Source organism: Anopheles aquasalis, chromosome 2, assembly GCF_943734665.1.
Source record: "Anopheles aquasalis chromosome 2, idAnoAquaMG_Q_19, whole genome shotgun sequence".
Classification (NCBI taxonomy): Eukaryota; Metazoa; Arthropoda; class Insecta; order Diptera; family Culicidae; genus Anopheles; species Anopheles aquasalis.
Genome location: NC_064877.1, coordinates 72,111,298 through 72,138,146, shown reverse-complemented (window position 1 = coordinate 72,138,146; position 26,849 = coordinate 72,111,298). Strand labels below are relative to the sequence as shown.

The following is a 26,849-nucleotide window of genomic DNA, read 5'->3' as shown; positions in this document are numbered from 1 at the left end:
AAACGTAGCTCTCGGTGCGTTGGAATGCACTTCGCGATCGCGAAGGGATGGCCACGAAGAAGCGGAGGGACACCGCGAACAAAATATAAGCAGGAATCGCTAACGTGTCGCGCGGGAATCTCGAAGAGCTACAGCGAGCGACACTGTTGCCTGTGATGCCGACAGAGCTCGCCATTGTCGTAAGTCGCTTTCCGTTTCTTGTTCCGATACGACGCGAGAGAAGATGTCCTGCTGTGGGCCACAAGCAGGGCCATTTCGCAGCCATCACAACCAGACGAACCGGCGGCAGTAGGGTGTGTGCCGTCGTGAAGTGGCCATCCCAGCGGGTGGCCGCTAATTCAGGTGACAAATTGCAAAGGTCGCAAACAGGCGACGGACATGGGGCGTGTTCCGGTTCCGATGGTGACCGTTAATTGTGGTGGCCCTATTCAATCACCAGCAGCAGCAGCGCACAGCATCTTTTGCCTCTTCACAGCCCGCCTAACACATGGTTACTCTGGCAGCTCTGTAGTACCTCCCGCTGGGTGTCACCGTCTCTGTTGTCCACTTAAAGGGTTCACCATACAATGTAGCACATAGAACCACGCGAGCAGCGAATGCCAGCAATCACCACGTCAACACCAGACAGTGTCCTTGTGAAGCCTGTTCCGCCGTTTGTCCGTCCGCGTGGTTCCCTTGGCCGCTGGCTACTATTACTAGGACGCTGCGCCACTTACCTAAAACCGGAGAAGAACGAAATGGAGAGAAAAAGGGATCATTAATAAAAATTGCCCCTCAAACAACCTATAAATCAAAACATTTGCCCAGATTACTGGCCTTCGGAGGGCCCGCAAAGGAAAGGAAAGGCAACGAAACGACAAAAAAAACAAAACGAAACGAAATCAACAACCAAACGGGCACAACAACATAGCCGCATTAAAACATTAATGTTTGCCAAAAATGGCACCCCACCATAATGGCTCTTCCTTTCCGGTCGGTCGGTCGGTCACGTTGTTTAGGTCGTTTTTGGCCTCGGCCTCGGTCGGGATATGGCCATTCATCAAAAGACAGCACAGGACGAACGCAATTCGTCGCGGATCCGCCGCGATGCCCGCAAGCGATCGCCAAAAACTTGCCAAACTTGTAGAGTGTGTCCCCGCGTTGCCGCGCCGGAGCATTCCCTGGCAGCCCAAAAGGATCGTCGGGCGCGCGCGCGCGCTCCTCCGATTCCTTTTTCATTTCACAATTTAACGCATCCTTTAGCAGCACATTAATGCAGTATGATAATTAACGTTCATAACTGTAACGAGTTCCAAATTTTCGCGCATTAAACCCCCCCCTCTCTTTTAGAGCGACTGCTGGTGCTTGGTTAGTGCTAGTGCCGGTGCCATCGTATCCCGGTCCTTATCCTCTTGCTCTTTTTCTCTCTCTCTCTCTCTCTGGCCTGCGAAAACTCGATCACCAGCTCAGGGTTCTAATGCGGCGGTCTTCCAATGCTTCGTCGTCCCTAGCAATGCCTCATATTGTATGCGCGCGCGTACATTAAAACCTCGAGCGGCGGAAACATGTTTCCACATCCTGTGCGCGATCCTCTGAGCGGGCTTAGCGAGCGCACACGTCTGTGTGCGCCTCGGAATGGTCCTAGTACCGATTACTGAATAATAACGGTGGCCCATCCATCCTCCTTGAGGCACTTGAGAGACAGAGAGATAGACAAAAAAGGAGGCAACGAACGTTATGGACGAATTACGAATTATGGAATCCTTACAAACATCCTTTGCCACATGTGCCTGCCTTTCGGGTGGGGAACGAAAGAAAAGCGCGCGCTCAACACGAAGAAAACCGGGTTTCGCATCCCCGAGCACCGAACCAACCAGCAGCCAGCTTGAAGCAATTCAATTTAAAATTTATATTTTGCGCAAATTAAATTCCACTCAAAGTTGTTGCCGAGTGCAGCTCACCCGCCCGGTGACCACCGAAGTACTAGGCTTTGGCCAAAAAAGGCGCGACCGGCTGGCTTGATCGTTAGTTTTATTACTTCTTAACCTGTGGCAGCATCTTCGGAAGAGCCATCGGGAAAAAGGGGGAAAGAGCGAGCTTACGCGCGAGACCAACTCTGAGGCGTTCTGGGTCGGTAAACTTGCGCACAGGATTCGGTTTCAGCCAGGAGCCTGAGGGCGTTTTTTGGGAAGAATTAAAATTCGCGAGATTGTTTTTTTGGGAAACTTTTTCCAAAAAGAGTTTTTGCAACCATTCTACTGGAAAGATCGTAAACGTCCTTTTCAGAGTTTTTTTTTGTTTTTTTCGAGAAGCAACGTGCCGTGGTTCCAATTAGCAAGAGGAATGAAAGGATTTGATTTGTCTAAAAGTACAGCACTGCAGCACTTTATCCATTTCCTTACTTATCTCTAGGCCATTTTATTCAGATTCCATCAATGTCTCTAAAAACCTTTCCTCGGCACTTTCTCATTCGTTTCCTCCCTACTAACAAAGGCCCACAGCGCGACTCCTACCGCGTCGCATCAGAAAAAAAGGACATTGATGATCATTTAAAATTTATTAACCTTTCCGTTTCCGTCCTACAGACAAACAGACGCCCTTAGCTGCTTCCTTCGACCAATACCGCTTGCCGCTGGCGCTTGATTGAGAGGTCCAAAGAGGAGAAGAAGATGAGCATGGCGCGGTTGCGTGGACAAAAATGGTTCCATCGAAACCGAGGCCGAAGTGCATAAAGTATGATCTAATGCGATTGATGTCCCGCTTGGTGTGTCCCTTTCTTCCGCCTCTCTTCCACCGAGTCACCCCCCGTCGTCTCCGGGCGTAGTAAGTTGAGTAAATTGGAACGCATGTGGCCAAGATGTGAAGCCAAAGCAGCCAAAGCAGCAGCAGCCTCAGCAAAAAAAAAAGAAACATAAAATCATCCGATCAAACCGTTGCACTGTTTGATGCGCCTGATCAGCGGCAGCAGGAACGAGGAAGCGAAAGGTGACAAAGCTGTCACCATAAACTATCACACCTAGTTCCCTCCGGAGCATCGGCTCATCGGTTCACTTTCACCCTCCGGTGCGTTTCCCAATCCCAAGAATCCGAGAAGGAGGAAAAGCAAAATCGATCTCCTGTGCTCGAGGGCAACCTCCGAAGAAAGGACGACGATTGATGCCGTGCCGTGTCTGTGTCTGTGTATTTGATTGAGCCCTCCCGGAGGTTGCGTGTTGTCCGTTTTGCTGGCTTCTTAGTGCGAAACCAGAGCCAAACTGGCGCGCAGAAATGAGCTGCGATTCAACCCAAAAAAAAAACCAGCAATTTGATGATGGGCTGCCATGTGCAAACATTGGTACCCGGTTGATTTTTCGCTGCGGAGCTTCGAGTAGCGCACAGCGTGAGGTGACATTCTCTCGGTTACGTTTTGATTGAAGAGTGTCACTGCGTGCGATCACTTCCGGAGGTGCGTGCGCATCTTTGCGTTGATTGCGGATGCTCGTCTCGAGCTGCATCCTTTCACAGTTGGGTTTTTGTGGATTGAGAATTTATTGCGTACATTCCGAGCGAGTCAGCGGGCAATCTGGAACATGAAGGGATCGAGCAGCTAAGTTTGATCACCCCGCCCAGGGGATAACTGCCACGCCACACACCCAGCGAGTGAAAGTCATGTCTTAGGGCGAAAGGAAAACAATTGTTTGCACAATTGCACAAACGGTGAGCAAATCTCGTGCGACCGTGATAAGAAAACGGCAAAAAACAGAAGTTCGAGAGGAACATAAGAGACGGGAGATTTGAATAGATGCGCTTTCACTTGGCCGCACGTGGTGCTGGTGATAATGCTGCTAACGCAAAAGGTGTGGCGCCTCATGCCGCGTTCGCGCCGCCTCATTACCATTTATGCGCGAGCGCGTGCATAATTCGATTATTGCCCTCTCTCCGCACATCACCATCGACCGCTACGGTTATCACAGCAAAAAGGCAATCCCTATCGGACACGCTTCGCCAATCGTATGATGGCCTGTCTGCGATTAGCATACGTCAAATATTTGACAATCATTGCATTTGTCAGCGCTGACGTGTAGAGGATCATCAGCCACCGCGTGTTCTCCCCGTTATTACATTATCGGACGTGGAAGGTTAATGAAATGTGTTTACACCCTCCGTTTTAGGGTGTCCTTTTTGCAACCCCCGGAGGGAGATGAGGGCGCAAGGTTGAGGCGTGTACTGTACGGTGGTTGACAGTTATGGTGCGCAGAACGTGCGCTTGCAGTTCGATTGAGAATGTGACAGAAAACCAAGGGGGCCGCGCCGCGGTGGACATTGGCGAAAATGCAAAATGTGACGTGGAACGAATTAGCGTAGCTCGCTGGTCGCCACGAACGACGGTTTTGCAGACCCGGGAATCGCGCGATAACGGTTCACCGCGCTGGTCCGGAATCGCTCGAAATCGGCGTTCCGTGGAGGAACATTCTGCTGGACCACCTGAATTGACTTCGCCTCCGGGGGTGGGGGGTTCGAGGAGGAGGAAAAATGGTTTTAATAACTGTAATAATACAATTATAAAGTGCGGCCAATGAAACGAAATTCCATGCACGGGCAACGGACAAACCGGAGAAGGGAGATTCGTAACACAAAGGAGGGGTGAGCAGGGACCCCAGGAACCAGGAGCCAGGAGACAGGACAGAGAGATGCTTTGTTCCCTTTTTTCCTCTTTCATGCATCGTGGACAGTGTCCATTCCGGAAGGACCTTCTCACTGTCCTGCGCACCCATGAATGTGTGCGCCAGTTACCCGTTCACCACCAGGGGCCAGAAGAGAAATGACGCACGACGAATGTCCTGGCTGGCTGGCAGGCTTGGCAGAAATGATTTTTATCGTCCCGCAACCTCATAAATGGCAATGAAATATGAGCTAATTGCTGCCCGGGCCCAGAAAACACACGGAGCGGAGGAGCGCGCGCGCGCGCGCGCGTAGGGCGCCTGATATAAAGTAATAAAAATGATTTCAAAGCGAACCTAAAGCACCAACTGAACCCGGAAAGGGGGCGCGAGCGCACACGTTTGCGAATCATTCAGCATAAACCATAATAATCATATACCTTTTTGTATGCATGGGTCGGCGGCGCGGGGTGTTGAGCCATGAGCATAATGTCAATTTGTCGCCAAACCGGGTCGCAGTACACACGAGAGACACAATGGGTCACAAACCGGTGGCCACAGGACAGGCCAGGCCAGGCCAGGCCAAGCGCAGCACCAGCTGCTGTGGACAAGCATTTCCGCATTTCCTGCGCTGGACGGATCGAGATGGAAGGATGAAGATAGTGGCCAGCCTGTGATGCTCAGCCCATCAATCACAAAACCGGACCCGGATGGTCGGTTGCGTAGAGAGTGGCCAGGGAGTTTGTATTCATTTCCTTATTTGCTTCTTGGCCAGTTTCACGTTCCACAAACCGCGACCGCGAACTTCTTAAGAAAGATGTCAACCGTATTAAACGCGCAGGCTGCAGGACTAGACCTTGAGGCTCTTCTACGAGATGCACTCGCGGTGATATCGTGGTCGGGATGCATCCTGCGAAGGGATGCACGTGAGCCGGATCGGAGAACCAGTGCACTCGTGGTAACAGAACCACATACACCGCACTTGAAAGTTAATGAGAGTGGCGTATGGCAGGACATGGAATGCGCTCGTCGTGTTTTCCGGTTCTACACCGCGCGCTTTCCGCTCCGCTCCATTGCGGCCACTAATTGAAATGGATTGAATTGGTCGCCCGGTCGTCTCTTCATGAGTGAGCGGAAGTGAGGCGAACCATGGCGTGCGTTAGGAAGCCCGAGATGAATTACAGATGCTGCAGATGCTTCATGTGACGGAATTGTTTAGGAGAAACGGGCACGAAAGTGAGCATAAATTATGTCGCTAATGATGTAGCCTCCTGTTTGTCCTGGCGCCCGTTGATCGCTTCGCGCACATATCCTTATCGCTTCCATCGTCCATCCGGTTCATCGTTCGGCACAGAGCTGCTCTCTTTCGAAACGATTAATCGTTTCGCCAAGACAGTACACGCCTGTCAATCCGGATCCGGGTTCTTCGTCTTTCGTCGCCCTCGATCGACGTTCGATCGACGATGCGACGATTGACAAGTGATTCCATCAGGGGCCGGGCAGGCGGATGTCTTGGTGGCGGATTGAGGGAAAGCAAACAACAAACGAACGAGCATTCCACGGTCCGTTTCAGCGTTCCGTGATCTAATAATAAATCGCAATTTCCGTTGCGATGCCGACGTAGCGGACCGGAGTACTGGAAGATTCCGGCAGTGGATTCCCAGAAGATGCTTTCGGATGCGAGACATCCTTTCCAATACCAGGGGCTGTTCCGATGATTTCCTGTCGCGTCTCGTAATTAGTTTTCCAGAAAAATAATTTTCCATTTCACTAACATGTCCGCTCCGTGGGGCTCATCAGTTGTCAGAGGTCAGGTGGACGAGAAGACTTTTCATAATATTTGAGGAACACGAAATGAAGCACGTACCATCCGCCATGGGACACTCCGGGGGAATAATCCGTTGCCATAAGCGAGAGACAGCCAAATAGCGAAGGTGTGTCTTCTGGCAAAAACACATAAATTTCCTAAAAGTAAAACATCGGAATGGAATAGTCCCGGGATAATCCGAAACGAGCTTATCCAAATCTCCCGCAACTCGCATCGCTCCGAGCCAAAGCGAGAATATCTGGAGGAGCTGCCTGAAGCGACCGCCTCCATCGTCGTAAATGAAGGATAATCCTCCTGACCTACTCCCGCTCTACTCGAAACGAAACGAAACGAAACGGCTCTTAACCAAAAACAGCTGTTTCCCGGTATCATCATCGTCACCTTCACCGCGATCATCATCATCATCATGCTGATCGTGCCCAGGAGCAGGCACGCAGCACGCACATAAACATGTAATTCGCCCAACGCCACTCAATGACATCACGCGGTGGAAAAAAACACGCACACCACTACGTCGAGGGACCACTACAAGGTGTCCACCGGTGTCCAGTGAGTCCGGATGAGACGATCCTTCTTTTAATTAGCATCTAAATTGGCCCGCTGCACACCGCCAGAAACTGATCGGGAGTGCGCCCCCGGGAGTATCCTTTTCTGCTTCTTCTTTTCCGTTTTCTTTCGCTTTTTTCCGGACGCGCTACAGCGATCGGCAGCTGTCCCCGGCTGAGCACGGAAGCTACCTGCCTGCACATCGTCGCCGTAGAAGTAGTTCTTCCACAACGCTCTACAACGCCCCCTTCTTCTTCTGTTCTGTCAGCTCTGGCACCCACATTCTCCGGCTTCTGCCTGTTTCTTCGACCTTTCGTGCTTCTTCTGCAGTACCTTTTTGGCCCACTTTGGGGATATCTGTCGTGGTGTCTGTTCTAGGACCCTTTTTTTTTGTTGGTTGGTTTTTAATTCTAAAACAGAAGAAGCGCTCGGCGACCACGTGCACCTCAACAACCATTCGAGGCTAATCCTGTTACGGTGAAGGTTCGCTGTTCGAGTCACGTGATTGCTGACTGTTCCTGTGGAAGGGAACTTCCTGACGCTCGCTCTAGCTCTGCGCCATTTGCCGGATGAAAACGTTCGCAGTCGATGCCCCTGGACTTCCGACAGATTCCATTCCGAGGGAGAATCCTGACCAACATCTCTCTTTCTCTCCTCCTTTATTTTATTCTCATCTGGCAATGCAATCAAGCGACTTGGCTGGTTGCTGCTGCACCTTCCGAAAATGCAATTTTCTTCCACGGAAAGGGGTGGAGCTAAAGGCTAAAAGGGTGCCGCAGCGTCTTGGGTTCGCTCGCTCGAGATCTTCTTGCGATCTCCTCCGGTAGGTAGGGTTGTCATTGTCCTTGATTGTCGCTTGGGAAAAAGGGACGCGACTCTTGTGCGATGCGTGAAGGGTGCGCATTGTGCATCGTGCATCGAGCAGCAGCAGCCCGGTCTGTGACGCGGAAGGAATTCACGATGGCGGAATTTTGAAGCACAAAATGACATCTTGAAGCTTGAAGTCCGTTTGAAGGCGCCACCATGATCGGATCGGCGATTGCGTGGGGGCTACGTGAAGGAATCTCGTGCACCATGGTTGCGCATAGTTTGAATGTCACCACGGGTGTTGTGCGAGTGGATGTGTGGGAAGGAAGTGGTTAATTTATGGCGACGGAACACCCCACCGGTGTAATGCGTTGGTCAACAGATCCGCAGGCGGTCGTGGCCGGAGCTCAATTGAACTAGTGGACATCACTATCACTAACCCTGGCCACACGGTGTGCCTGGGTGTCTGTCTGTGTGCTAATGTTCATAATTTGGGATTCAATTTGTGCGAATCACATCACAACGTACCGACGTAAGCGTGGTACTGACCGAGCATAAGGTCAACCCTGGAGCGTGGGCCGTGGGTGTGCTGCACATTGCGTAAAGGCCCACATGCGTGGATGTGTGTGTCTCTCTCTGCTTATCAGTGAGCATTCTTACTCGCTTCTTTTGCTTCTGTAATAACCTGCAGCGTCGAACGTGCGTGCTTGAAGAAGGAAGGTCACTGCTTCGCCCAACCGGCACTCAAATCATAATTGGATCGGCCACAGGGTCCAGCCAGGTTCCCTTCTCATCCTCACCGTGGGACACTTTCTACGATGCGACAATGTGCCGGAAAAAACAACTAAATTATGCAAAATGATGTAGAGTTTGTTTGTTTGTTTGCTTCCTTCGGTGTGACGTGCCCGGCCGTTGGGTGGACGGCACTCGGGTGGTTCTGGGGCCGAGAAAGACGATGTGTATGCGCCATTTAGCCACTGGCGCCAATGTTTTCTTTTGGTTTTTCGTGCGTGAGTGAAACGCACCTTACGGCTTTCCAGGTTGGTTCGTTTTTTTTTCTGGCAGCTTTTTGGGCCGCTTTCCTTTGGGTCTCTCATTGTAGGTCACGTTTCCGTATTTGCGTTTTTGGTGCAGAGTCAAGAAGGGAAGTAAAAGGTTCCACCAAACAAAAAAACAAACACAACCACCCAAAATCGCGGATGGTGGAGCGGTGGTTCATCAAAACGAAATCGTAACATCGCCCCAAACGGGTAGCGAATCCGCATTTGGTTTTGCTGAAAGCGATGTTGGTTCAACAAAAGTGTCGCGTTTGGCGCAATGAAGGACTTAAGTTGATGCTAAAAACAATCGATCGAAAGCCAGGTCAACGAGGACACAGACCGCAGTCTGTTAGTATCTCTGTAGGTCTTTTGGTGTCCACTAGGTGCTGGACTCTTGGACAGCAAGTCAATAAAATATTTAGAAAGAAAGGGAATCCTTTCCTGTGCTTCGGATCAGATAAATCTAAATATTCGCTTCCGGGGTCCCCTCCACATAAGGTACCGCGTAAGGGTGGCGTAGAAAAAGGAACACTACATTCCAGCAAGCATTAAAATCCCTTACTCAAGGGCCATTGCGTTGCAACGTTACAACGATTCGGCTGATGTGGCTGGTCACGTAATTGCGTATGCGTAACATATGCCCGCGCTGCTCGTCTGATGTCCTGTCCTGCGGACCACCTTCGGCGCTCAAGAATGGCTTCCGGTCCAACCAACGGAACGGATGCGGCACCAACACCGCAGCGGTTCGAACGCGCAAAGCGAATCGATTCGGTGACGAGTGACATCATCTGCCAACGCAACTGCCCCGTAGCTTCTCCCTTTCCTTTCTCTCCTTTCTCAGGCGTGCGGAAGCTGAGAACCGGAAGCAGCGCAACAGCAGCCCGTCCGTGCAGCACTTTGCGTGAGGATATGCGGATCGAATCGCCCCAGACGGGGGCCTTCAAGGTCATAAATTCATATTTTCACCTTCAACGTGTGGCGCGTTGGAGAGAAAGTAAGAAGAAAGAAAACGGACAGACGAACGGACAGACGGACAGATATAGAGCTTCTTCCGATCCGAATTCTCGACCTCGGAGGAACGCCTGGCTTGGCAGCCGGCTCCACAGATTCACTTTCACCCCCGGAGGACTGGACGCGGGGCCGATAATGTGGCTGCAAATCGGTCAATTGGCAACGGTCAGCTGAGAGAGACAGACCGAGAATGCGTGCGTTACTCCCGGTGATGCCATAATGAGCATGAAATTTCTTCACCAAAAACCTTCCTAGCAGCGACCAGCAGCAGCTGCTCTGGTCGAGAAATGGTGAAAGTAAGAAGCCAGCGACAAAAGTCTGCGGTAATTGTTGATAAGGCCACGAGCCGGCGAAAGGGAATTTTCACGCGCACTTTTCCACACAACTTTCTTCTGCAGCTCAACGCTACATTGCTCCATTGTGCGCTTCAGGTTCAACGAGCCGATGGTCCGCGCATTCGCGAATGCGCTTCACGGTGAGGTGATAAGAGGGCGCGAAGGTACCGAGCATGGCGGCCTTCTCCACGATTGAAATCTTATCTTCCCATTTGGCGCAAAAAAAATGGGAAAAAGAAAAATGAAATTAATAAAAAAAAAACACATCAAACATGTTGCTCCGAGGCGTTGTGTGCGCGCGTGCGCGCGGTCTTATCAAACAAACCAGATCGCACGCAGCACGTTTCTTTGCCCCTTTTTCCATCCTCCTCCATCTTTTGCTCCCCCTTTTATGCACTGGCGGTGTTATCAGTGCCGGCCGGTCCACCGGCTGGCCGGCTGAAACCACGAGCCACTCCATCCCCCCCCGGGGGTGACTAGTAGTGCGTTATCTTGCGCGGTGGCATCACTGCAAGTTGGTCAACATGTTCGCTGGCTCGCTAACCGCGGGTGATTGCATTGAGCTACAGGCCCTCTTTTGCTATCAGCAGAGCGAGTTATGGTTTTTTTTTGCGTCGCGGAAATCCGAAAACATTTCACTTCGCAAGAGTTCGCAAAACAGATGGCCAATGGTTTCCCTTTCAGTGGCTCTCTCTCTCTCTCTCTCTCTCGCGTCGTTGTCAGCGACCAGCACATAAGTCTGCGACGATTGCGCGAGGTTTGGCTCCACAAAAAGGGGGATAGCAAAAAGTGATGCATTTCACTTACGAAAGCATGCTGCTGGGGTGGCCTCGTCGTAACACCAGCGCCGCGTGGTCGTCTGTCGCGACATCATAATCATCTCCACTCTAGCGTCTTCTGTCGCGCCGGAGAAGAGAAGACAAGAAGTCTTAAGAGAGTGGACTTGCAAAGTAGAAGCAGTCCGTCCACTGTTTCCTCTCCTAGAGACAACAACCCCCAGACACATGTGCCAGACACATGTGAGTATGTGTTTGCGTGTGATAGACGGGGCGTCGCGGGCTCGCTGCCAAATTTGCATGAGATGACGATGATGGCGACGACGACGATGACGGTCCACAATGAAATCGTCGTCGTCGTTTTTTTTTTTGTGTTTGTGACCATCGAACGATCCAAGCGAACGTCTAATCATCTCGCAAAAACGCTGGCACCATCAACAGCAACACTCCGGTGCCAGATGGAGTCCCCTTCAGCGCCTTTGGCAGTGCTGGGAATCGTGATAACGAATGGGGTAACGGGGAGAGAGATAACTTTTTGTGTAATGATGTTTTTTTTCGCACAGAAAGAGTTGACTTTCCGTGATGGCAATCACCTTCACTACCACCACGAAAGGAAGCGATGCTAGCGGACAGGTTTGGCCCGGTTTTTTTGCTTTTCCCATGATCCCACCCCCTCCCCGGAGCGCCCCGAAAATGAGGATGATTAATATTCATTAAAAACGCCATTTGCGATGACACCTCATCATCATTAGGCGCAAGGACCAACACCACCACACCGCTCACTGTGGCGTGATGTGCGATGTTTGTCCTTGAAATGAAATTGAAATCCCACCACCCACCCGGGTGGACGAAAGCTTCGATCGATGATTTGCGTGTTTGGGAATCTTTTAACACCTTGCAGGCCGGCGCTCTGCCTGGACGACAGGACAGGCCGGGGGGGGTAGTTACCTGATTTACGCTTTTCCCGCTCCACAATCACCGTCTTCGGTCGTTTGATGCGCAACGAGCGTCGCCGGATCGAACGGAGGAAAGCCTCCGGCATGCGGCTAAACTTGGGCGCCTCCGGGGGCGCCTTCCGCTCCGGGAGGAAGAAATTTTTCACTGCCAGCATCGTCATTTTGGCCGCGGTTTTGGGTTGGTTGAGTTGGCAATTGGCACTCCGCGGTGCAGTTCTTCTCCTGTTCTTCTCCTTCTTTGCAAAACTGTGTTGTGGCCGCGGCGAGTTCTAGAAGACCCTAAAACGGGGGCCACCTTGTTCTTAATGTCACCGGAAGAGGTTAAAGTGATGGTGCCATTTCGGACAATATTTAGAACGGGATGCACTTGGCACTTGGCGCGACACTTGGCTTGATTTCCGTTGACCGGCTTCACGGTCACTGCATTCGCTGCGACAATTGCATTACTGCTTTCGATTCGCTGCACATTTGCATACCCTTGAGGGGCTCTATTTCACCAACAAAACATCTTTGGCACCGATTAGATCACTTGCAACACTTGGACAAACTGTTTGGCTTCCGAGAAAGGGCGTGGAGGCTGCGAGGAGCCCGGAAGTGCACAAGAGCGACACCCACAAAAACTACAATCGACCGAGCTGTGGTGCACTTCACGATGCACTAGCGGCGGACGATCCAAGATTAGAAATGTTGTCACTCGCGCGTTCCCCGCGTCAAGGTGTGCTGCGGATCGATAAAGTTAATTTCGTCACGTTCGCTAACTTTGGCACAGATCCGAGTAGCGGGCGAATAGATTTTCCTTCCAATTTTCTTTTCCACTTTAAATCCGAACCGAAATTTCACTTCCCGGTGTAATCCCCGTTGTCACAAACCACGAGGTATAAAAACTCAGACACAAAACACACCACGTTATCGTTTCCGAGTATTCTAAATGTGGGTGAATTTAGATAACTTTTCGAAGATAACTTTGAATTTCTGCAGCGACGTAAAAACACGTCCTGCTCCGGCAACGACTGAACGGGAACCTCGCGGCCCCTCGCTTCTTGATGTTCCTATGGGGCTGAACCGGCATGTCCATTCATTCGGATCACCTCACCTTCAGTTCGGCCGTACAATCCGATCCGATCCGATCCGAACTCGAACACGAACCACAACCGGTTCTCTCGGTTCGTTCCAAGTGGCCCGAGAGAGCATCATGTTCGCTATGCTGTGCTGAACGAACCTCCAGAGAAAATTTCCGATCGCTGGTTTATGCTTTTTATGCTCTCTCTCTATGCTCAGCACAGCATAACGAACATGATGCTCTCTCGGGCCACTTGGAACTCACGAGGGTGACCGGACCGATCTTTTCCGAACCCCAGCCGATCTCAACTGAGTGGCCGAGTCGATTTTACTCATCCAACCGCTCGCTGCGACACTCGACTGTGCATAGAAAACCACATAACCATGAGGCAATAGGGGATTATTTTGATGAAATTTCAAGTTCTACTGACGGGAAAAGAAATTTAAAATTGCTCCATCAAAAGGAATCATCGATTGAGCATCAATCTGATGTTTATTAATGATATCTTCAGAATATTGGTCGTGTAGTACTATCACATGAGTAAAGGTAAAATACAAGGACGTACAAACCGGTGCATGGTATAGAAAAAATATGCTCAAACATGTGATAGCAGCCTTAAATAAATAGCAAACTTTAAAAATAGATACCAATAACTATTGAATGCCCAGTTGCAACTGTAATTGCAAACGAAGAACGCGCAAAGCAAAATAGACAAAGGAGAAAAAAGGAAATGCACCCCCTTGATCTGAACTTTAGAATTCCGCTGCAGCAACAGCACCAACCGAGAATGAAAACTCAGTCCTCTCACCTCGCTGTGTGTATCTGTGCGGCGCGCGCGCGTAGGTTGATGATGGTGAATGGGGCAACACAACAGAAAAAGAATAATCCCAGGTGATTTATAATCCGGAAGGGTTTCTAACTTGTTGCCAAACGGGATGGGTTTGGTCCCCTGGACCTGGACCTGCGAGAAGGTGAATAACCTGACCCGGTCAACGAGGCGGCACGAGACACGTTGACACACTTATCTTGTGGCTCGCCTCTTTGTCGTTAAGCCTAATGTAACAGAAAGCATTGAGCTACGTATTGCATTAAAACGAAAGTAATCGTAATTAATGTTATTTTTGTGAAAATATATTCAAATTCTCCTGATAAAGGCCTGTTCCTTTAAAGTCTCTGCACGCTCCAATCTGCCGAGTTCGAGTAGAACGTGAAAGGGGTTTGCTCTTGAAATCCTAGTCTATGTGGTGCACAGCACCGGCTGACCTTTCATCGACGCCATCACCAGGCAGCCACCAGGCAGACAAACACACTGACTCACGGACCGGTTTGCGGAGCATTGGCACAGGAGGATTCGTCTCCAAAACCCACTCCAACTCAACACACAGCGACTGGGACGCTGCAGGCATCACCACACGAGATTCAATTGCCATCCCAATAAAAACCTAAATCCGAGCAACGAGAAGCACCTCCCGATGGTGGTCGACGCCGTGACGGTGCGAGGCCAAGCAAACTGACCATCGGACATGCATTACCATATCGGGAAGGCTGATACAGACAGTCCCTGGCCGGTGGATGCTGTGTCGCCTACGAGCCCACTACTACGACACCTTGAACGAGATCTTCTAGAGTGGCCGACGACTCGCGATGATCGCGCAGCTTGAGCCGCATGGGGGAGGGTGTGTAAAAAGGGCTCAACTAGCCGGTTTCCTCGCTCCTTCCTTTGCGTGGGTTATCGTGATTTGTAGGTATTTGCGGGATCCTCTTTTGCTGACCCTTGGGCTTGGGTTGGGGGGCGAGCTGGAATTCTTTCGAACAGCCAAGCCGTGCCCAACAAAACAGAACTATTTGATCCGGGATCCGGTACCGTGGATCGGATCGTGGCTTAACCGGTTATTGTTGGAACGATTACACCAATGGTGATCTACAAAAGTGTGCTTTATGCTTGAAGAGGGATTTTCGAAAGATCAATCGGAGCTACAGGCCCGAAAATGAAGGTATTTCTTCCGCTCTTTCGTCTCGATTCAAGATGCAGGAAGTGAGAATTGGGACTCTTTGGGATGCTCCTTAACACATCGGTTCACAGGAAATCTTTTTTCCATTTGCTTCAGTAAAAGGAGTGAGAGCCCTTATTTGTCATTTGGTTATCTCTTCTTTTTGAAGCGAGCGAAGCGAAGGCGCAGCACAATTAACAATTCATGAATTTGGATGACGAAGGAGATCCCTCTTAACGCTATTGCTACAAGTTTGATGCTTGAAATTGAAAAGAAAGTCAAGCGGCTATCTCGTTGAGAAGCACTCAAACGTTACCTCCTGATACCCCTTCCTGGAGCCGTTGCGTAAACGAAATGGTCACGTTTAAAGGGAAATCATACCTGGAACGACATAAAAATAGTACATTAGTTAAAAGTCAGTGAAGTGCTACGAATTTCTTCGATAACTAGCACCTATCTCAACACCTGATAGAATTAAAACCTCTTGATTTCAATTTAGGCCGCACGCTTTCGTAACGATATTCACTCATCTAGAAATGCATGTAATCGCAACTCATTTGGCCAGTTAAAATTGATCGTCACCGTATTGTTTGCCCATAATTTGGCCACCATAATAAGGGTATCACCTTTCCGCAGTCCATCGTTAAAAGCGAGATGACAGAGGTGGCTCGAAAAGAAAAGACATAATTTAGGGGTTTGTGACCGAGATCCACCACACCCAGACACGGTCGTAATCTGCTGTGACACAAAAGAAAGGGGTTAAAAGTGCCCTCCTTTAAGCTTTTTCTTTCTCTCCGTCCTCTGTTCTTGCCGTGAAAGGGTCAATCGATGATAAAATTTAAATAATTGCAAGTGTTTTTCTCCTGTCCAGGTGGTGGTCATGGGTTTGTTTTTTTTGTTTTAGTTATGACGATGATTCTTCTTCATGACCCTCGCTGATGAAGAAGCTAAGGGGCTCGTCATTTTGTGCCCTTTCGTCACTGTATCGGTTTCGGCAATTAATTGTCCCCTCCAAGAATTGGCACTGGATGACGGACAAGAACGAACGAAGAAGCGAATGCTTAAGATAGGCGGTAATTGGCTCATTTGCAGATAGGCACCTACGGTTGAGGACAGTAATCATTGTCATTATGCCAGACAGGAGAGAAAGCAGAATTCGACTACCCCTTTTTTGACGTTAGGATGGGGGCCAAGCGAGAACGAATCTTGGACGAAGCTCGGAATCGACGCAAAGTATGACGCAACAACCACAAGAGAAAGGCAAATGAAAAAAAAAACCAAAAATAGCACTGCAGAGCAAAGTGCAGAGATAGCGATGCATGCGGGGAGTTACATATGGCAAACCTCGCAATCACAACGGCCAGAAGCTAGGGCCAAGGAACCAGAAACGGGCTGATAGGCGGCAGCGCACACGAGCAATCGTCTTGAAACATTCCTCAAATGCTAGGTAGCACACAGGCTGATAGCAGGCCGACGTCGATAAAGAAAGAACGAAAAGAAAAGAAAAAAAAAACCCGTGAGCAACCACCAAGAACGCCGAATGCTCACAGGGCGGAACAGGGATTCCTAGAGCAGCGCACGTCATCGCCGGCACGTGTAACAAACGCGCAACGAAAGGCAATAAATCGAGACCCAAACGTTGCCCCCACGCAACCAACTGATAATAAGCGAGGGGAGGGAGCCTACCCCCAGAGAACATGCTCGTACATGCATGCAATAAACGCACCAGCAACCATCGTTAATGAGCTCGAGAGCAAAAACCCAGAAGCAAGCATCCAGCATTTATTATCCCCGGACGAGCGTTCCCCGTGATTGCAGCAGGTACGTGGCGAGCCGGCGATGCTAGAGAACGGAGAAAACTTCCTCCCCGAAAATGAGATCTGTTCGCAATGAATTTCGTTGGACCTAGAGGGCGCATAAAGTTAGTTATTTTCGAACCGAACCGACCGAACTATCTTATCCACCATCCGCGTCCCACCGATAATTGCACTCCGATCGATATGAAGAAGGAAGTAGCACTTTTTCCGTTCCGAATCGGCCAAGAGTAGAGCAGCGGAGAGCGAGGAAAGAAGAGCAGTGGACAAGATGGTTTTGTCTTTGTTTTTCTTTCTGAAAGGAGGAAAACTTTCACGAAAACTTTTGGCCAATCTTTCACGACAAAGTATATCAATAACCGCGGGTTCGAGTGGGTTGGCATCGATAATGTTCGGTGTGCTAGGTTGTGCTGGTACACGCTTATGACGTCAGCGCTCTTCGTAGACCGATTCTTGACGATGGAAGGTAATTTGTAGAAACTTTGCTCCGAATCCAAATGATTATGTGTCCAAAGTATCGAAGAAAGAAAAGATATTAAACTACTTTCTAGATTCCACCCAACTCTTCTGGTGTTCATTAGAACTTCACGTGCGAAGATTATCCTTCCATTAGTGTGGTGAGCGGTAGATGAAAAAAACGAAGGATGCAACCGCCAGGTGATACCCCAGTAGAAGGATGTCTGATTGATCGACAAGCAAAAAAAAAAAAATAGGTGAGTCTTTCTCCGAACATCATTAGGACAGTAAATTTGTATCGCGTCAGTCGAGAGGAGGCGCACAAAAAAAAAGGAAAAGCGAAACACGCAGATCCCATCACATTAGCACCATCTACGTCGTCGGCCTGCCTGCCGGACCGAATTTCGTTTCGCAAATTTGGATGTTATCGGTTCAGTACCGTCAACACAATCACCGGGCATCATCATCATCATCAAGCATCGATCGATCTCGCACGGGGTTGTGGCGGTGTGGTGCTGGTAGATCGCATTTATCTGATTGCTCGAGTGTTGTGTGCGGGCTTGGCCTGGTTGTTCATTTCGTCAGAGTTCGTTCCCACCCTGCTGGCTGCTGAAAGAAAGGGGGACACAGTCTTAACCCTTTCACGGGACAGCAAAGGCGAGCTTGCGAATCGCGCGGGCAAAAGGGAAGATCCTTATCGTCGCTAGCCGGGCCTGATCACTAGACGCCAATAATCGAAATCGATTAGTTCCAAATTGATGTACAAACAGCAATTTCGGTGCCACGCAGAGAGACGATGATGCGAATGCGAAACCCTTTTTCCAACGGTTCCACAGAGAGAAGGAGCTGCAAGAGGACCACATGATAAGGATGCGACGCCTGTCTAACGGTTTCCCATTCAGCTTCGGCATCGAAGAAGACGCATTGACCTACATCTGCCAGGCGACAGCATCGTGGCGTCGGTCGGGAAACAGGGAAAAAAGGGTTTTTTTCTCCTGGCACGCCTTTGCCAAATCCTTAATCGTGTTCGCCTCAAGAGACCGCATCCGCATCACCGAGGGGCGTCGTCACACGCAGCGAAATGCAGAGAAGGGGTGCGTGCATTGCGTGGAAGATCATTTCGATGCGATCATTTTGCCAATTTCGCGATACCGACGGAAACATCATTCCGTCCCCAGTGGTTTTTTTTTGCGGTGGAAAGAATTAATTTCACGCAAATTCCACGACACAACTCAACATATCATTCCACAACTTCTAAATGTTGTCCCCGTGAGCTGGGTGTCGTCTTGGAGATGCAGCATTTTCTTACACCGATCACTAGTTCCTGCCTTGCTGCCCGGTGCTCTCGACCTCGCCCGGTCTCCCGAGGGGCGTGAAATTTAATTGCACTTTTTGTTGACATTTATTGGAATTTATTTACTTTTGGCCGCGTACGACATCTCATTACGCTCATGATACCCGCTGAAGCCGAGCACTTCGCGAAACACACTCATCTCGCATCTCCGGTGAGCCCATAAACCATTACGAGACAAGCCATAAAATGTCCCGGGGATGTTGGATCGATCGATTTTCACGGAACATCAGGGCATCGTGACCTCGCGTCTGAGATCAGTCTCTTGCAAGGAGCCACATCATTCCCAGATGCTCACAGAATTGCGGCAGCCACAGCATACACGGTATGTCATACATTTTATGCGCTCGTTGCGCGCACCGTGGACCAATTTGTCGGAATGTGTCGTAAAATTGTGTGATTTACACCGATCGGCGATGCAAGCGTGACGCGGTGGGTCGCCTTTTCGCTTTCCATCCAGCGCAAAGCGCCACATGATGGAGTAGCCACACAGTTTATTGCCACTTTCCTCCGGATGCGTTGGTCACGCACCGGAGTAACAGTCGAGGCTGGAAAAAGGAGAAAATCCAAGCCAAATAATTTCGATATTGGTTCCGAACTTCCGAAATGGCTCCCTTGTGGTGTTTTCCTTTCGTTTTTGGGATGAACGGACCTTATACTACATCCAATATTCTTCTCCTCCTTTCGGTGTGCCAGTCAAAGTCAAGGACCACTTTCCGGGATCAAAACATCCGGCGCATCCGCATGTTTCGCGAGTGAAACAGGGACCAGGAACCCTTTTGGCACCCGGGATTTCCCATGGACTGTGTGTGGCGGCCACGAATGCGTAATTATCGGAGTTACGCCCCGAGTTAACCCATTTCCCTTCATTTACCCGATCTTCTGCATCGATCTGCATAAGATGCGGGATTTGCGATGCAAAACATATTCGATTGCTAATCGCGAACTCGGGGAATGGCAATCTGAAGGTTTGCCGACTCGATCGAGGGGAAGGGGGATTGACGGATGTAAAGATTTATGCTCACGGTCGATTGGCATGGCACGGGTTGCAGTACCTCTGCACATATTGTGACATCTAATTAGAGAGGAGTCAAAGATCGGGCTCTTCGGGGTGCGCAACGTCTTGGGCAATAAAAAAAAGGTGTAAGAAGGTAAGGAGGGTGCAACGGCGTGATTTACATAAGTAACATATGACGACAATCGAATAGATCGACAATCGGAACCGGGTTCGATCGATATCGATCGAAAGCGCCTTCATTCTCCCTTAAATCATTCTCCTGCATGGAATGCACGGCACTTCAACTTCAACTTCGACCCAATTGACACAAGTGGAGCCCCCTCCTTCCTGTTCCACTGCACTGCAATCACTGCTTATCACCGTAAATCTGTGCGCTGGAGGCTTGTTTGGTGGCCGGCCCGTCGTTGTCGACGAAGAAAAGCGGAACAAACCACCGAGAGCGAGGTCACAGACGATTTGCTTTCCTGCTTCGAACAAGCACATCCATAAACGTGCAGTGCGTGCGTGCAGTGCGTGCGGTGGCGTCGGTGGCGTGTGTACTGGAGGCCTAGTTCCGCACCGACGGATGCCACGCGACGTTGTTGTGTCATCATCTGCCTCACCTTGGTTCCTCCTGTTCCGCTGGAGCATTAGAAAGTGCGCCGTGTGCCGTGGAGCGGTTCCGATGACTCGCTACGGACACGGTAGACCTGTTTCTCAACAATATGGGGTCGTGTCTTAAGACTTCACCTTGCAGAGCCCAAGTCAGCTGCGATCTTCGAACTCTGGCGGCTGCTTGATGGGTCCCACCCTCTCATATGTTTGTTATCTTGGATCCGTTATCGTGATTTGAGGGCGCGGGAGCACACGCATACCGAGTCTTTATCATTTTTCGGTTGCTGGAAGAAACCCAGACCAGGTGCGTGTGTTGCGGTGGTGGTGGATCATCACCACAGACTGTGGCTTCTAGTGAAGGCGTCTCTCGTTACCCTCCTTAGCAGAGAAAAGCACCAGGAAGACACCTCGTCTGACAGCTCACCGATGCTCGCACAGCAAACAACCAAACAATCAAATTCCCAACACCGCTCGACGGAAGTTCCGGGGTTTCGTTACCTCGGGCGAGGCCACCTGCGGGCGGGGCGCCAATGACCCCAAACCAACGCACAGTTTAGCGAGTGAGCGAGCGGGGCATAGGAGGATAGCGATCAGACCAGACCGTCGGGGCCACTTTGAAATTCAGTCACGAATTCTGCACGGGAATCGCGTGGCGAAAAGTGCGCACGAACCAACCAACCGGTTTGGTGGCGTCGGTGGCGCTGGCTAATTAATGGGGCACGCGGAGCATATGCTTTCGCTGGCATCCAGCTCGTGCTGGCAGCAAACGGTAGCTTATCTAGGATGTGCCACGGTTGGGCCCACGGTTGGTGCCCTATTCTTCTCTATCAGTTAATGAGCAAAGCGCCGAAGAGAGCGAGAGAGAGAGCAGGGAGTGAAGACGATGATCCAGCGACGGAACGGCACTTTTATGCTACGTGGTGTGCGCAGCATCGTGTTCCCGGGAGAACAATAGTTACAAGGAGAACCCCCGAGGGGGAACCCGCGGTATGATGAAGCGCCATCAACACCGAATATGAGCTTTCAGTTGGGCCCCCCCCGTGTTGGGCTGCGGTTTGGCCACTGAGGGCCAGCCAAGAAATTTACGATTCCTATCAACGATATGATATGGTTATGGCGCTGGGCTACGACGCCCGGCATAAGAGCATCGGAACAAGCGATGAAGTGACGGGGTGATGTGATGCTACTGGGCGGAGGTGCTGCGTGTTACGTGAACCAGCTGAAGTATGATCGTACGAGCGTGAAGGTGATATGATTGATGTTTCTATTTTGTTGCTTAAACCCGGAAATAGCGATACACACAGACGCGAGGCGGGTGCGCACACGCAAAGATATTATGCAGAATGGGTGCTTCAAAGTGCGCGCGAGAGAAAGAGGTGCCAAATTCGTCGAGACAATGGAATGATTTAATTTTATGACTTCTTCATTAGTAGAGAGCTTGGAGAGTCTCTTTGCGCCTCTATCCGGTAACCTATTCAGCAGGGATTTGATAAGTTTCCATCAAATAATCATTTCAGGACTACGGTAAAAGTATCGTTTTAAGAATAAAATCATAGATCACATGGAACTAGTCTTAGGATTATATGAAATACTGTCAAATTTTAACACCAAATTGCTATCAACCAGTAGTAACTATTAGCTGTATGCATTAGTTAGATGCTATTTATTTTAGACGTTACACAAAAAGGTATGTTCTAAAGCTATTCGGATTATACTCGCTATTCGGACTTGATAATCAAATAAGTAGCTTATTGTTGTCTTATAACCTTTATTGAACGAGTTTTTTTTGGTATTCAATAAAGGCAGTAAAAAGCATCAAATAAAATGGATTGAACGCACATGATTAAGTTCCTGCAAAATCACTCCCAACAAAAGAAAACAATCATAAACAATCTTGCAATGTTTCTGTTTTATCAAAGGCAAAACAACTCTCAAAAGAAAAAAAGAAAACCATCCTTTAAAAAATCCTAGAGTTGTTTGAGTCGTTGCAGCAAACTTCGTTGCTTTCAACTTCCAATAGAAATTACGTCGTTTAAAAATGCGAATCAGTCCATGATTACACCTGATATAAAGGAATCATTCAGCTGCCAGTAACATATACCAACGAGTTTCACATTCGACGTAGAAAATCGAGTACAAACAAGAGACACCTAACGGACCGTTCATAACGATACGTGATTAAAATCCCTTTCATTCATTCCCTCCCAACATCAAATCACCCCCGCCCTAGAACGTTCCCACAGCCCTCTGCTTCCTCTTACTCTTTCCAGCGCTAATGTTAATTACTTCCTCGTAGATCACGCGCTGACAGCTGTATCGAGCAATTTGTCCTCATTCTTAACCATCCTTATCGCATGCATCCGTGCTCCTAATTGAACGCAATCATGACGATCGTTATGTGGTGGAGCGCTAGTGCCTCCCTCACCCAAAAACCCAAAAACTCATAACCATCCAACGGTGTACGTTGGAGGTTCGTGGTGCAATTTGTTTCTCCTCTCTTAGCTCATACATGCACACGGCAGCTTATTAAAACCACCTCATCTCGATTCAATTTCCCTTTTCCGCTTCGCCAGGCAACCCCTTCCTCTCTTTCTCTCGCTACTCCCTCCTCACCCCTTGATTGTCGAAATAATTGAACGGAAAAACTGGACCGACCAAATACCGGATGGTCATCGGGGGGCGGCGGCCCCTTTCCTATGCGCAGCAGCTATGCTCCGCTAGTTGAAATCGATCGGTTGACAAACATTTGCGTGACCATAGTTAATCATACTCCAGAGCGCAAGAAGGGAAGGGGTAGAGAGACAACCCTTGGGTTTGTTTTGATCATTAAAATATGATTCCTAGACTGACCCGCTGGCCAGTCGGCCGGATGGCTGGCGAACCTTCGATCGATCACGCGGACGCCCATCCGAGCGGCCAACAGAGAGTGTGTCCAACGCATCAACCGTGCAATCATATTGCTGCAACGGACGGTCACTGTTAGCGTCCAGCTGCTCCTTCTGCTGACTGATGACCACCCGGATGCGTGGCCAGTAACCTTCCCTGCTGGGTTGCATTGCTGCAAGCATCTCCTCCCCACCCGGGACAAGAAGAAGAAGCTAATGAGCGCGAGAATCAACCCTTCGTTAGCATAAGCGGGTGCGCTTGCGCTCTTCCACCTTTTTGCACTATTTATGCTCGACAGGCTAGCGATCGTTATATGACGGTTTGCTTCTCAGCTGGTGGTCAGTGAAAGTGGAAAATGGAAAATATTTGGACAATCACATCCTCCGAACGACTGACCGACTCGTGCCGGCGCCGCGATGGAGGCGCAGGATATGCTGGGAGCGCCCAGCATGATATCCATCACGCACTCTCGCTCTCGCTTTCCATACAAAGGGCTGAAAAGGGGTTCGGTGGTCCAGCTTCCTTTTTGGACAAAACTCATAATCACGGTGGTCCGGGCACGCGCTGTCCACTCCCGGTGAGCTATGCCATGGCCCATACCATGACCATTCGATTCCCGCAAAGTTGATGTGCACAATGCAAACACCGTTGTTGTTTGTTTCGCCCCGACTGAAGGGTCGTCGTCGGCGGGAATGAGCGAAGCGGGATCATAAATTTTTGGGAACCAAATTTGTTGCACATTTGTTTGCTTGAGCGCACTCAAAACAAAAACAGTTTGCTCCCGTTACGGCGCAGGGGGTTTTGTGATCGTAAATTACAATTTGAACGGTGTGTACTGGGGTGCTGCTGGTAGGTAGTTCAAGAAGTGAAGAGAATTGAGAGCAACTATCAATGCAAAAATGGGAACACAATGAGCAAATCAATCGCGTATGGAGTACTGGAGCATTCACGAGGGCTTATGGTTGAATGGTGATTGATAAGCAATTGTACGGGAAATCGTACTGGTGGTTCAACAGCTGAGGTATTAGGAATGAGGAACTCAAACTAAAGGATACAGTATTATCAAGCGTTGAGCTAATTCTTTTCTCATTTATTATAGTTTGAGGTAGTTTTAAAATATTTAGCCAATGTAACGCTATGTTTTTTCAAGGCTAAATACTTCCCACATAAAAAGAGACGAATGGCAAAAGGCACAAAGAATACAGTATGCTTAGTTAGCACTATACCTTTTCCAAAAATACTGACTTTGTGATATTATATTAATTTACAACTATAAATCTAGACTGAATTTAGCATGGCTTAACATATTTTTAGATAACTTATTGTGATAAACAATGCCTATGGAATGCAATGAAATTTACTATCGTGCATTGGCGAAAGGTTTGAAATAACTATTGCAAGGCACTGTTGGAATGGTAGCTAAATATGAAGCAATAATGATAGCAATAAACCACCACATAATTCTATTCTATTATTATAATTATTCAATAAAGCAAACATTTCCAAATATACAACATATTTCCGTATTTAAACAACACAAACAACAAATGAAACGCTTATGCTGCCAGCAAATAAAAAAAGCTGTGTTGCTTTTGTCCCATAATCAAAGCGATACACCAACAGCAAATAAAGACAATTCGAAGCAGAAAAGGAGACACTACCGGTATTCCGGTTCCGCTAATCCCCTTCCCTCCATCATGCGCATGCGGCGAAAGTTAAGTTATTATTCGTATCCCGCATTCAGCCGGAGCGAATCCTAGCGACATCCTCTGACCACCACCGAACGGGGGAGCCCGCACCGTACTCGTACGACACCCCAGGACACTGCCACCATCATCATCCACTGAGTCTCTAGGGGCCTCCAGGGGTCACAACGAGATCGGGTGAACCCCGATACATTCGCAGCATGACTCCGCTGGTCGCGCGGAGAGACTCATCGGGATCGTTATCCTTCCCCGGTGCGGACCGCACTGGTCCGGTTTTTGGTGCTGGCACAATCTCGACAACTCGTTGTCCATGCGGCCGCAGCGCACAACCGCACACCGTATCTGATCTGATCGGATCTCCTCCTCACCGCTGGTCTCCCGCTGGTTGGCGCACCCGCATTCCGCACTGCACCGTGAGGTGGTTTTAATAAGCGTGAAGACATTATCCCGACCCGAGCCTGGACTCTAATCCTTTCCATTCGTCCTCCTCCTCGTCGCCTGGCGCCACGCTAACCTGCCGAGTGCACCCTTTACAGTGTAACGACGACGAGGAATGATAAATCTTTTTCCTATCATTTTCACTCGCATCCGAAAAGGACCCACCACCGCGTGTGCTCTCTCTCTTCTAATGGCACAGCAGCAGCGACTCGTCGCAAAGGGGCGAAAGTGCATTTTAATTAATTTGATTTGCATCGCCGATAGACCAACCCCAAACCCGGGGACCAAATGAATATGGTCCACATGACGTCGAATAGCAATCGTCGACCAGCGGCAGGAAGGTAGAAGAAAAACAAAACAAAAAAAAAAGGATTGTTTAGGTCCCCGATCCCATGGGCGTCCAGATCCCAGAGACTCTTCCCATTTAATGACCGCGGAAAGGATAACGCGCGCGCGCGCGCGAGTGTGTGCAGCGGCGCGAATCTAATGGGTTTTTTTTTGTTATTCCGCTTTTACCTTTGGGTCGCTAGCGAGCGCGCGCGAAGCAAACAAACAGAACCAGAAAATTGTACGCCATGCAGCAGTGACGGTGGTCGATCGATCCGTGGCCGGACTGGCGCTCACTCAAGTACCTCCGCGGTCCACCGAATGGTGCTGAAGTGCTGCCCGCGGAGTGTCCCATTTCACCGGAGGAAAACACGCGGCCACGTGCCACGCGACGATGGATCTGTCTCTCGCTCTCGAGTGCGCGAGAATAGGGGACAAGGATCGCGGCAGGGGCTGACAAAGACAAGAGGGTAGTGTCCGTTCGCGGTCCTTCCTTTCCTTCGTTGCCGCTGCCTTTGCCAGCAGCGGTGGTCTGCAATTGATGGCGGTCGCGGTTTCATCACCAGGGCGCACCCGTGAAGCGGGATGGTGGTGGTGATTGTTTTAATCTCAAGGACTGCCATCCTGCTGCTGTTGCGGGCTCAGGCCGCGATTCTGTTTTAAATGCAACGGTGTGCCGAGAGGAGCAGGCGCCGAGGGGTCGTACAAGGACGCGCGTGCCACGTTCCTATCGCTGAGAGGCTGAGGAAAGATTCGCTAACCTTCATTTTCCCCTGGCCTCCATCCAGGACACCGTTACGCATCGCAGGATCCTCGCCTGGCCGACAAGAGAATGTACCATGTCCCGACAAAGTAGTTCTTCTGCTCCGGACTCGTTTATGCTGAGTGGGCAAATGGATCGAAGAAAGCATGGCCAGTGTTTTGTTGTACAACTTTTCTTTATTCTATGCTGCATTTAGACCCTGAGGGTGAGGGAGAGATAGAGAGAGAGATGGGCAAGCAAAAATGGCTACTATCGTGGGCTCTAATGTAATGTTGCTTGCCGCAATATGCCTTGTTAGCCCGGTGGTCGCATCTGGAGGCGATTTGTATATCCCATCATCATCATTATCATCATCATCGTCGGAGGTAAAAGATGTTTTCAGATTTATGTAGTTGTGTTTTTCTTTTTTCCCCAACATTCTAACAAAGTTTTATCTGGCCCAGATATGCATATGGAAAGCGCACGGAAGTTGCCACGGTGGCCGGAAGGGCTGTTTTGTAATTCCCAAGCTGATGAAACAGTAGAAT

At 49.7% G+C, this 26,849-nt stretch overlaps 1 protein-coding gene across 4 annotated transcripts in view; it reads right to left on the bottom strand.

Moving 5' to 3' along the window:
- The window catches only part of LOC126581605 (centaurin-gamma-1A), a 142,907-nt gene that overhangs the window by 25,569 nt on the left and 90,489 nt on the right, over positions 1 to 26,849 (bottom strand). The window contains exon 1 of one of the 4 annotated variants that reach the window (XM_050245392.1): positions 11,911 to 12,928. The exons of the other annotated variants lie outside the window; for them this stretch is intronic. Within the exon in view, the coding sequence (XP_050101349.1) occupies positions 11,911 to 12,079 (169 nt within the window). The 5' untranslated portion in view covers positions 12,080 to 12,928. Of the gene's footprint in view, positions 1 to 11,910; positions 12,929 to 26,849 lie in introns of those variants that run through there. 4 annotated transcript variants of the gene reach the window in all.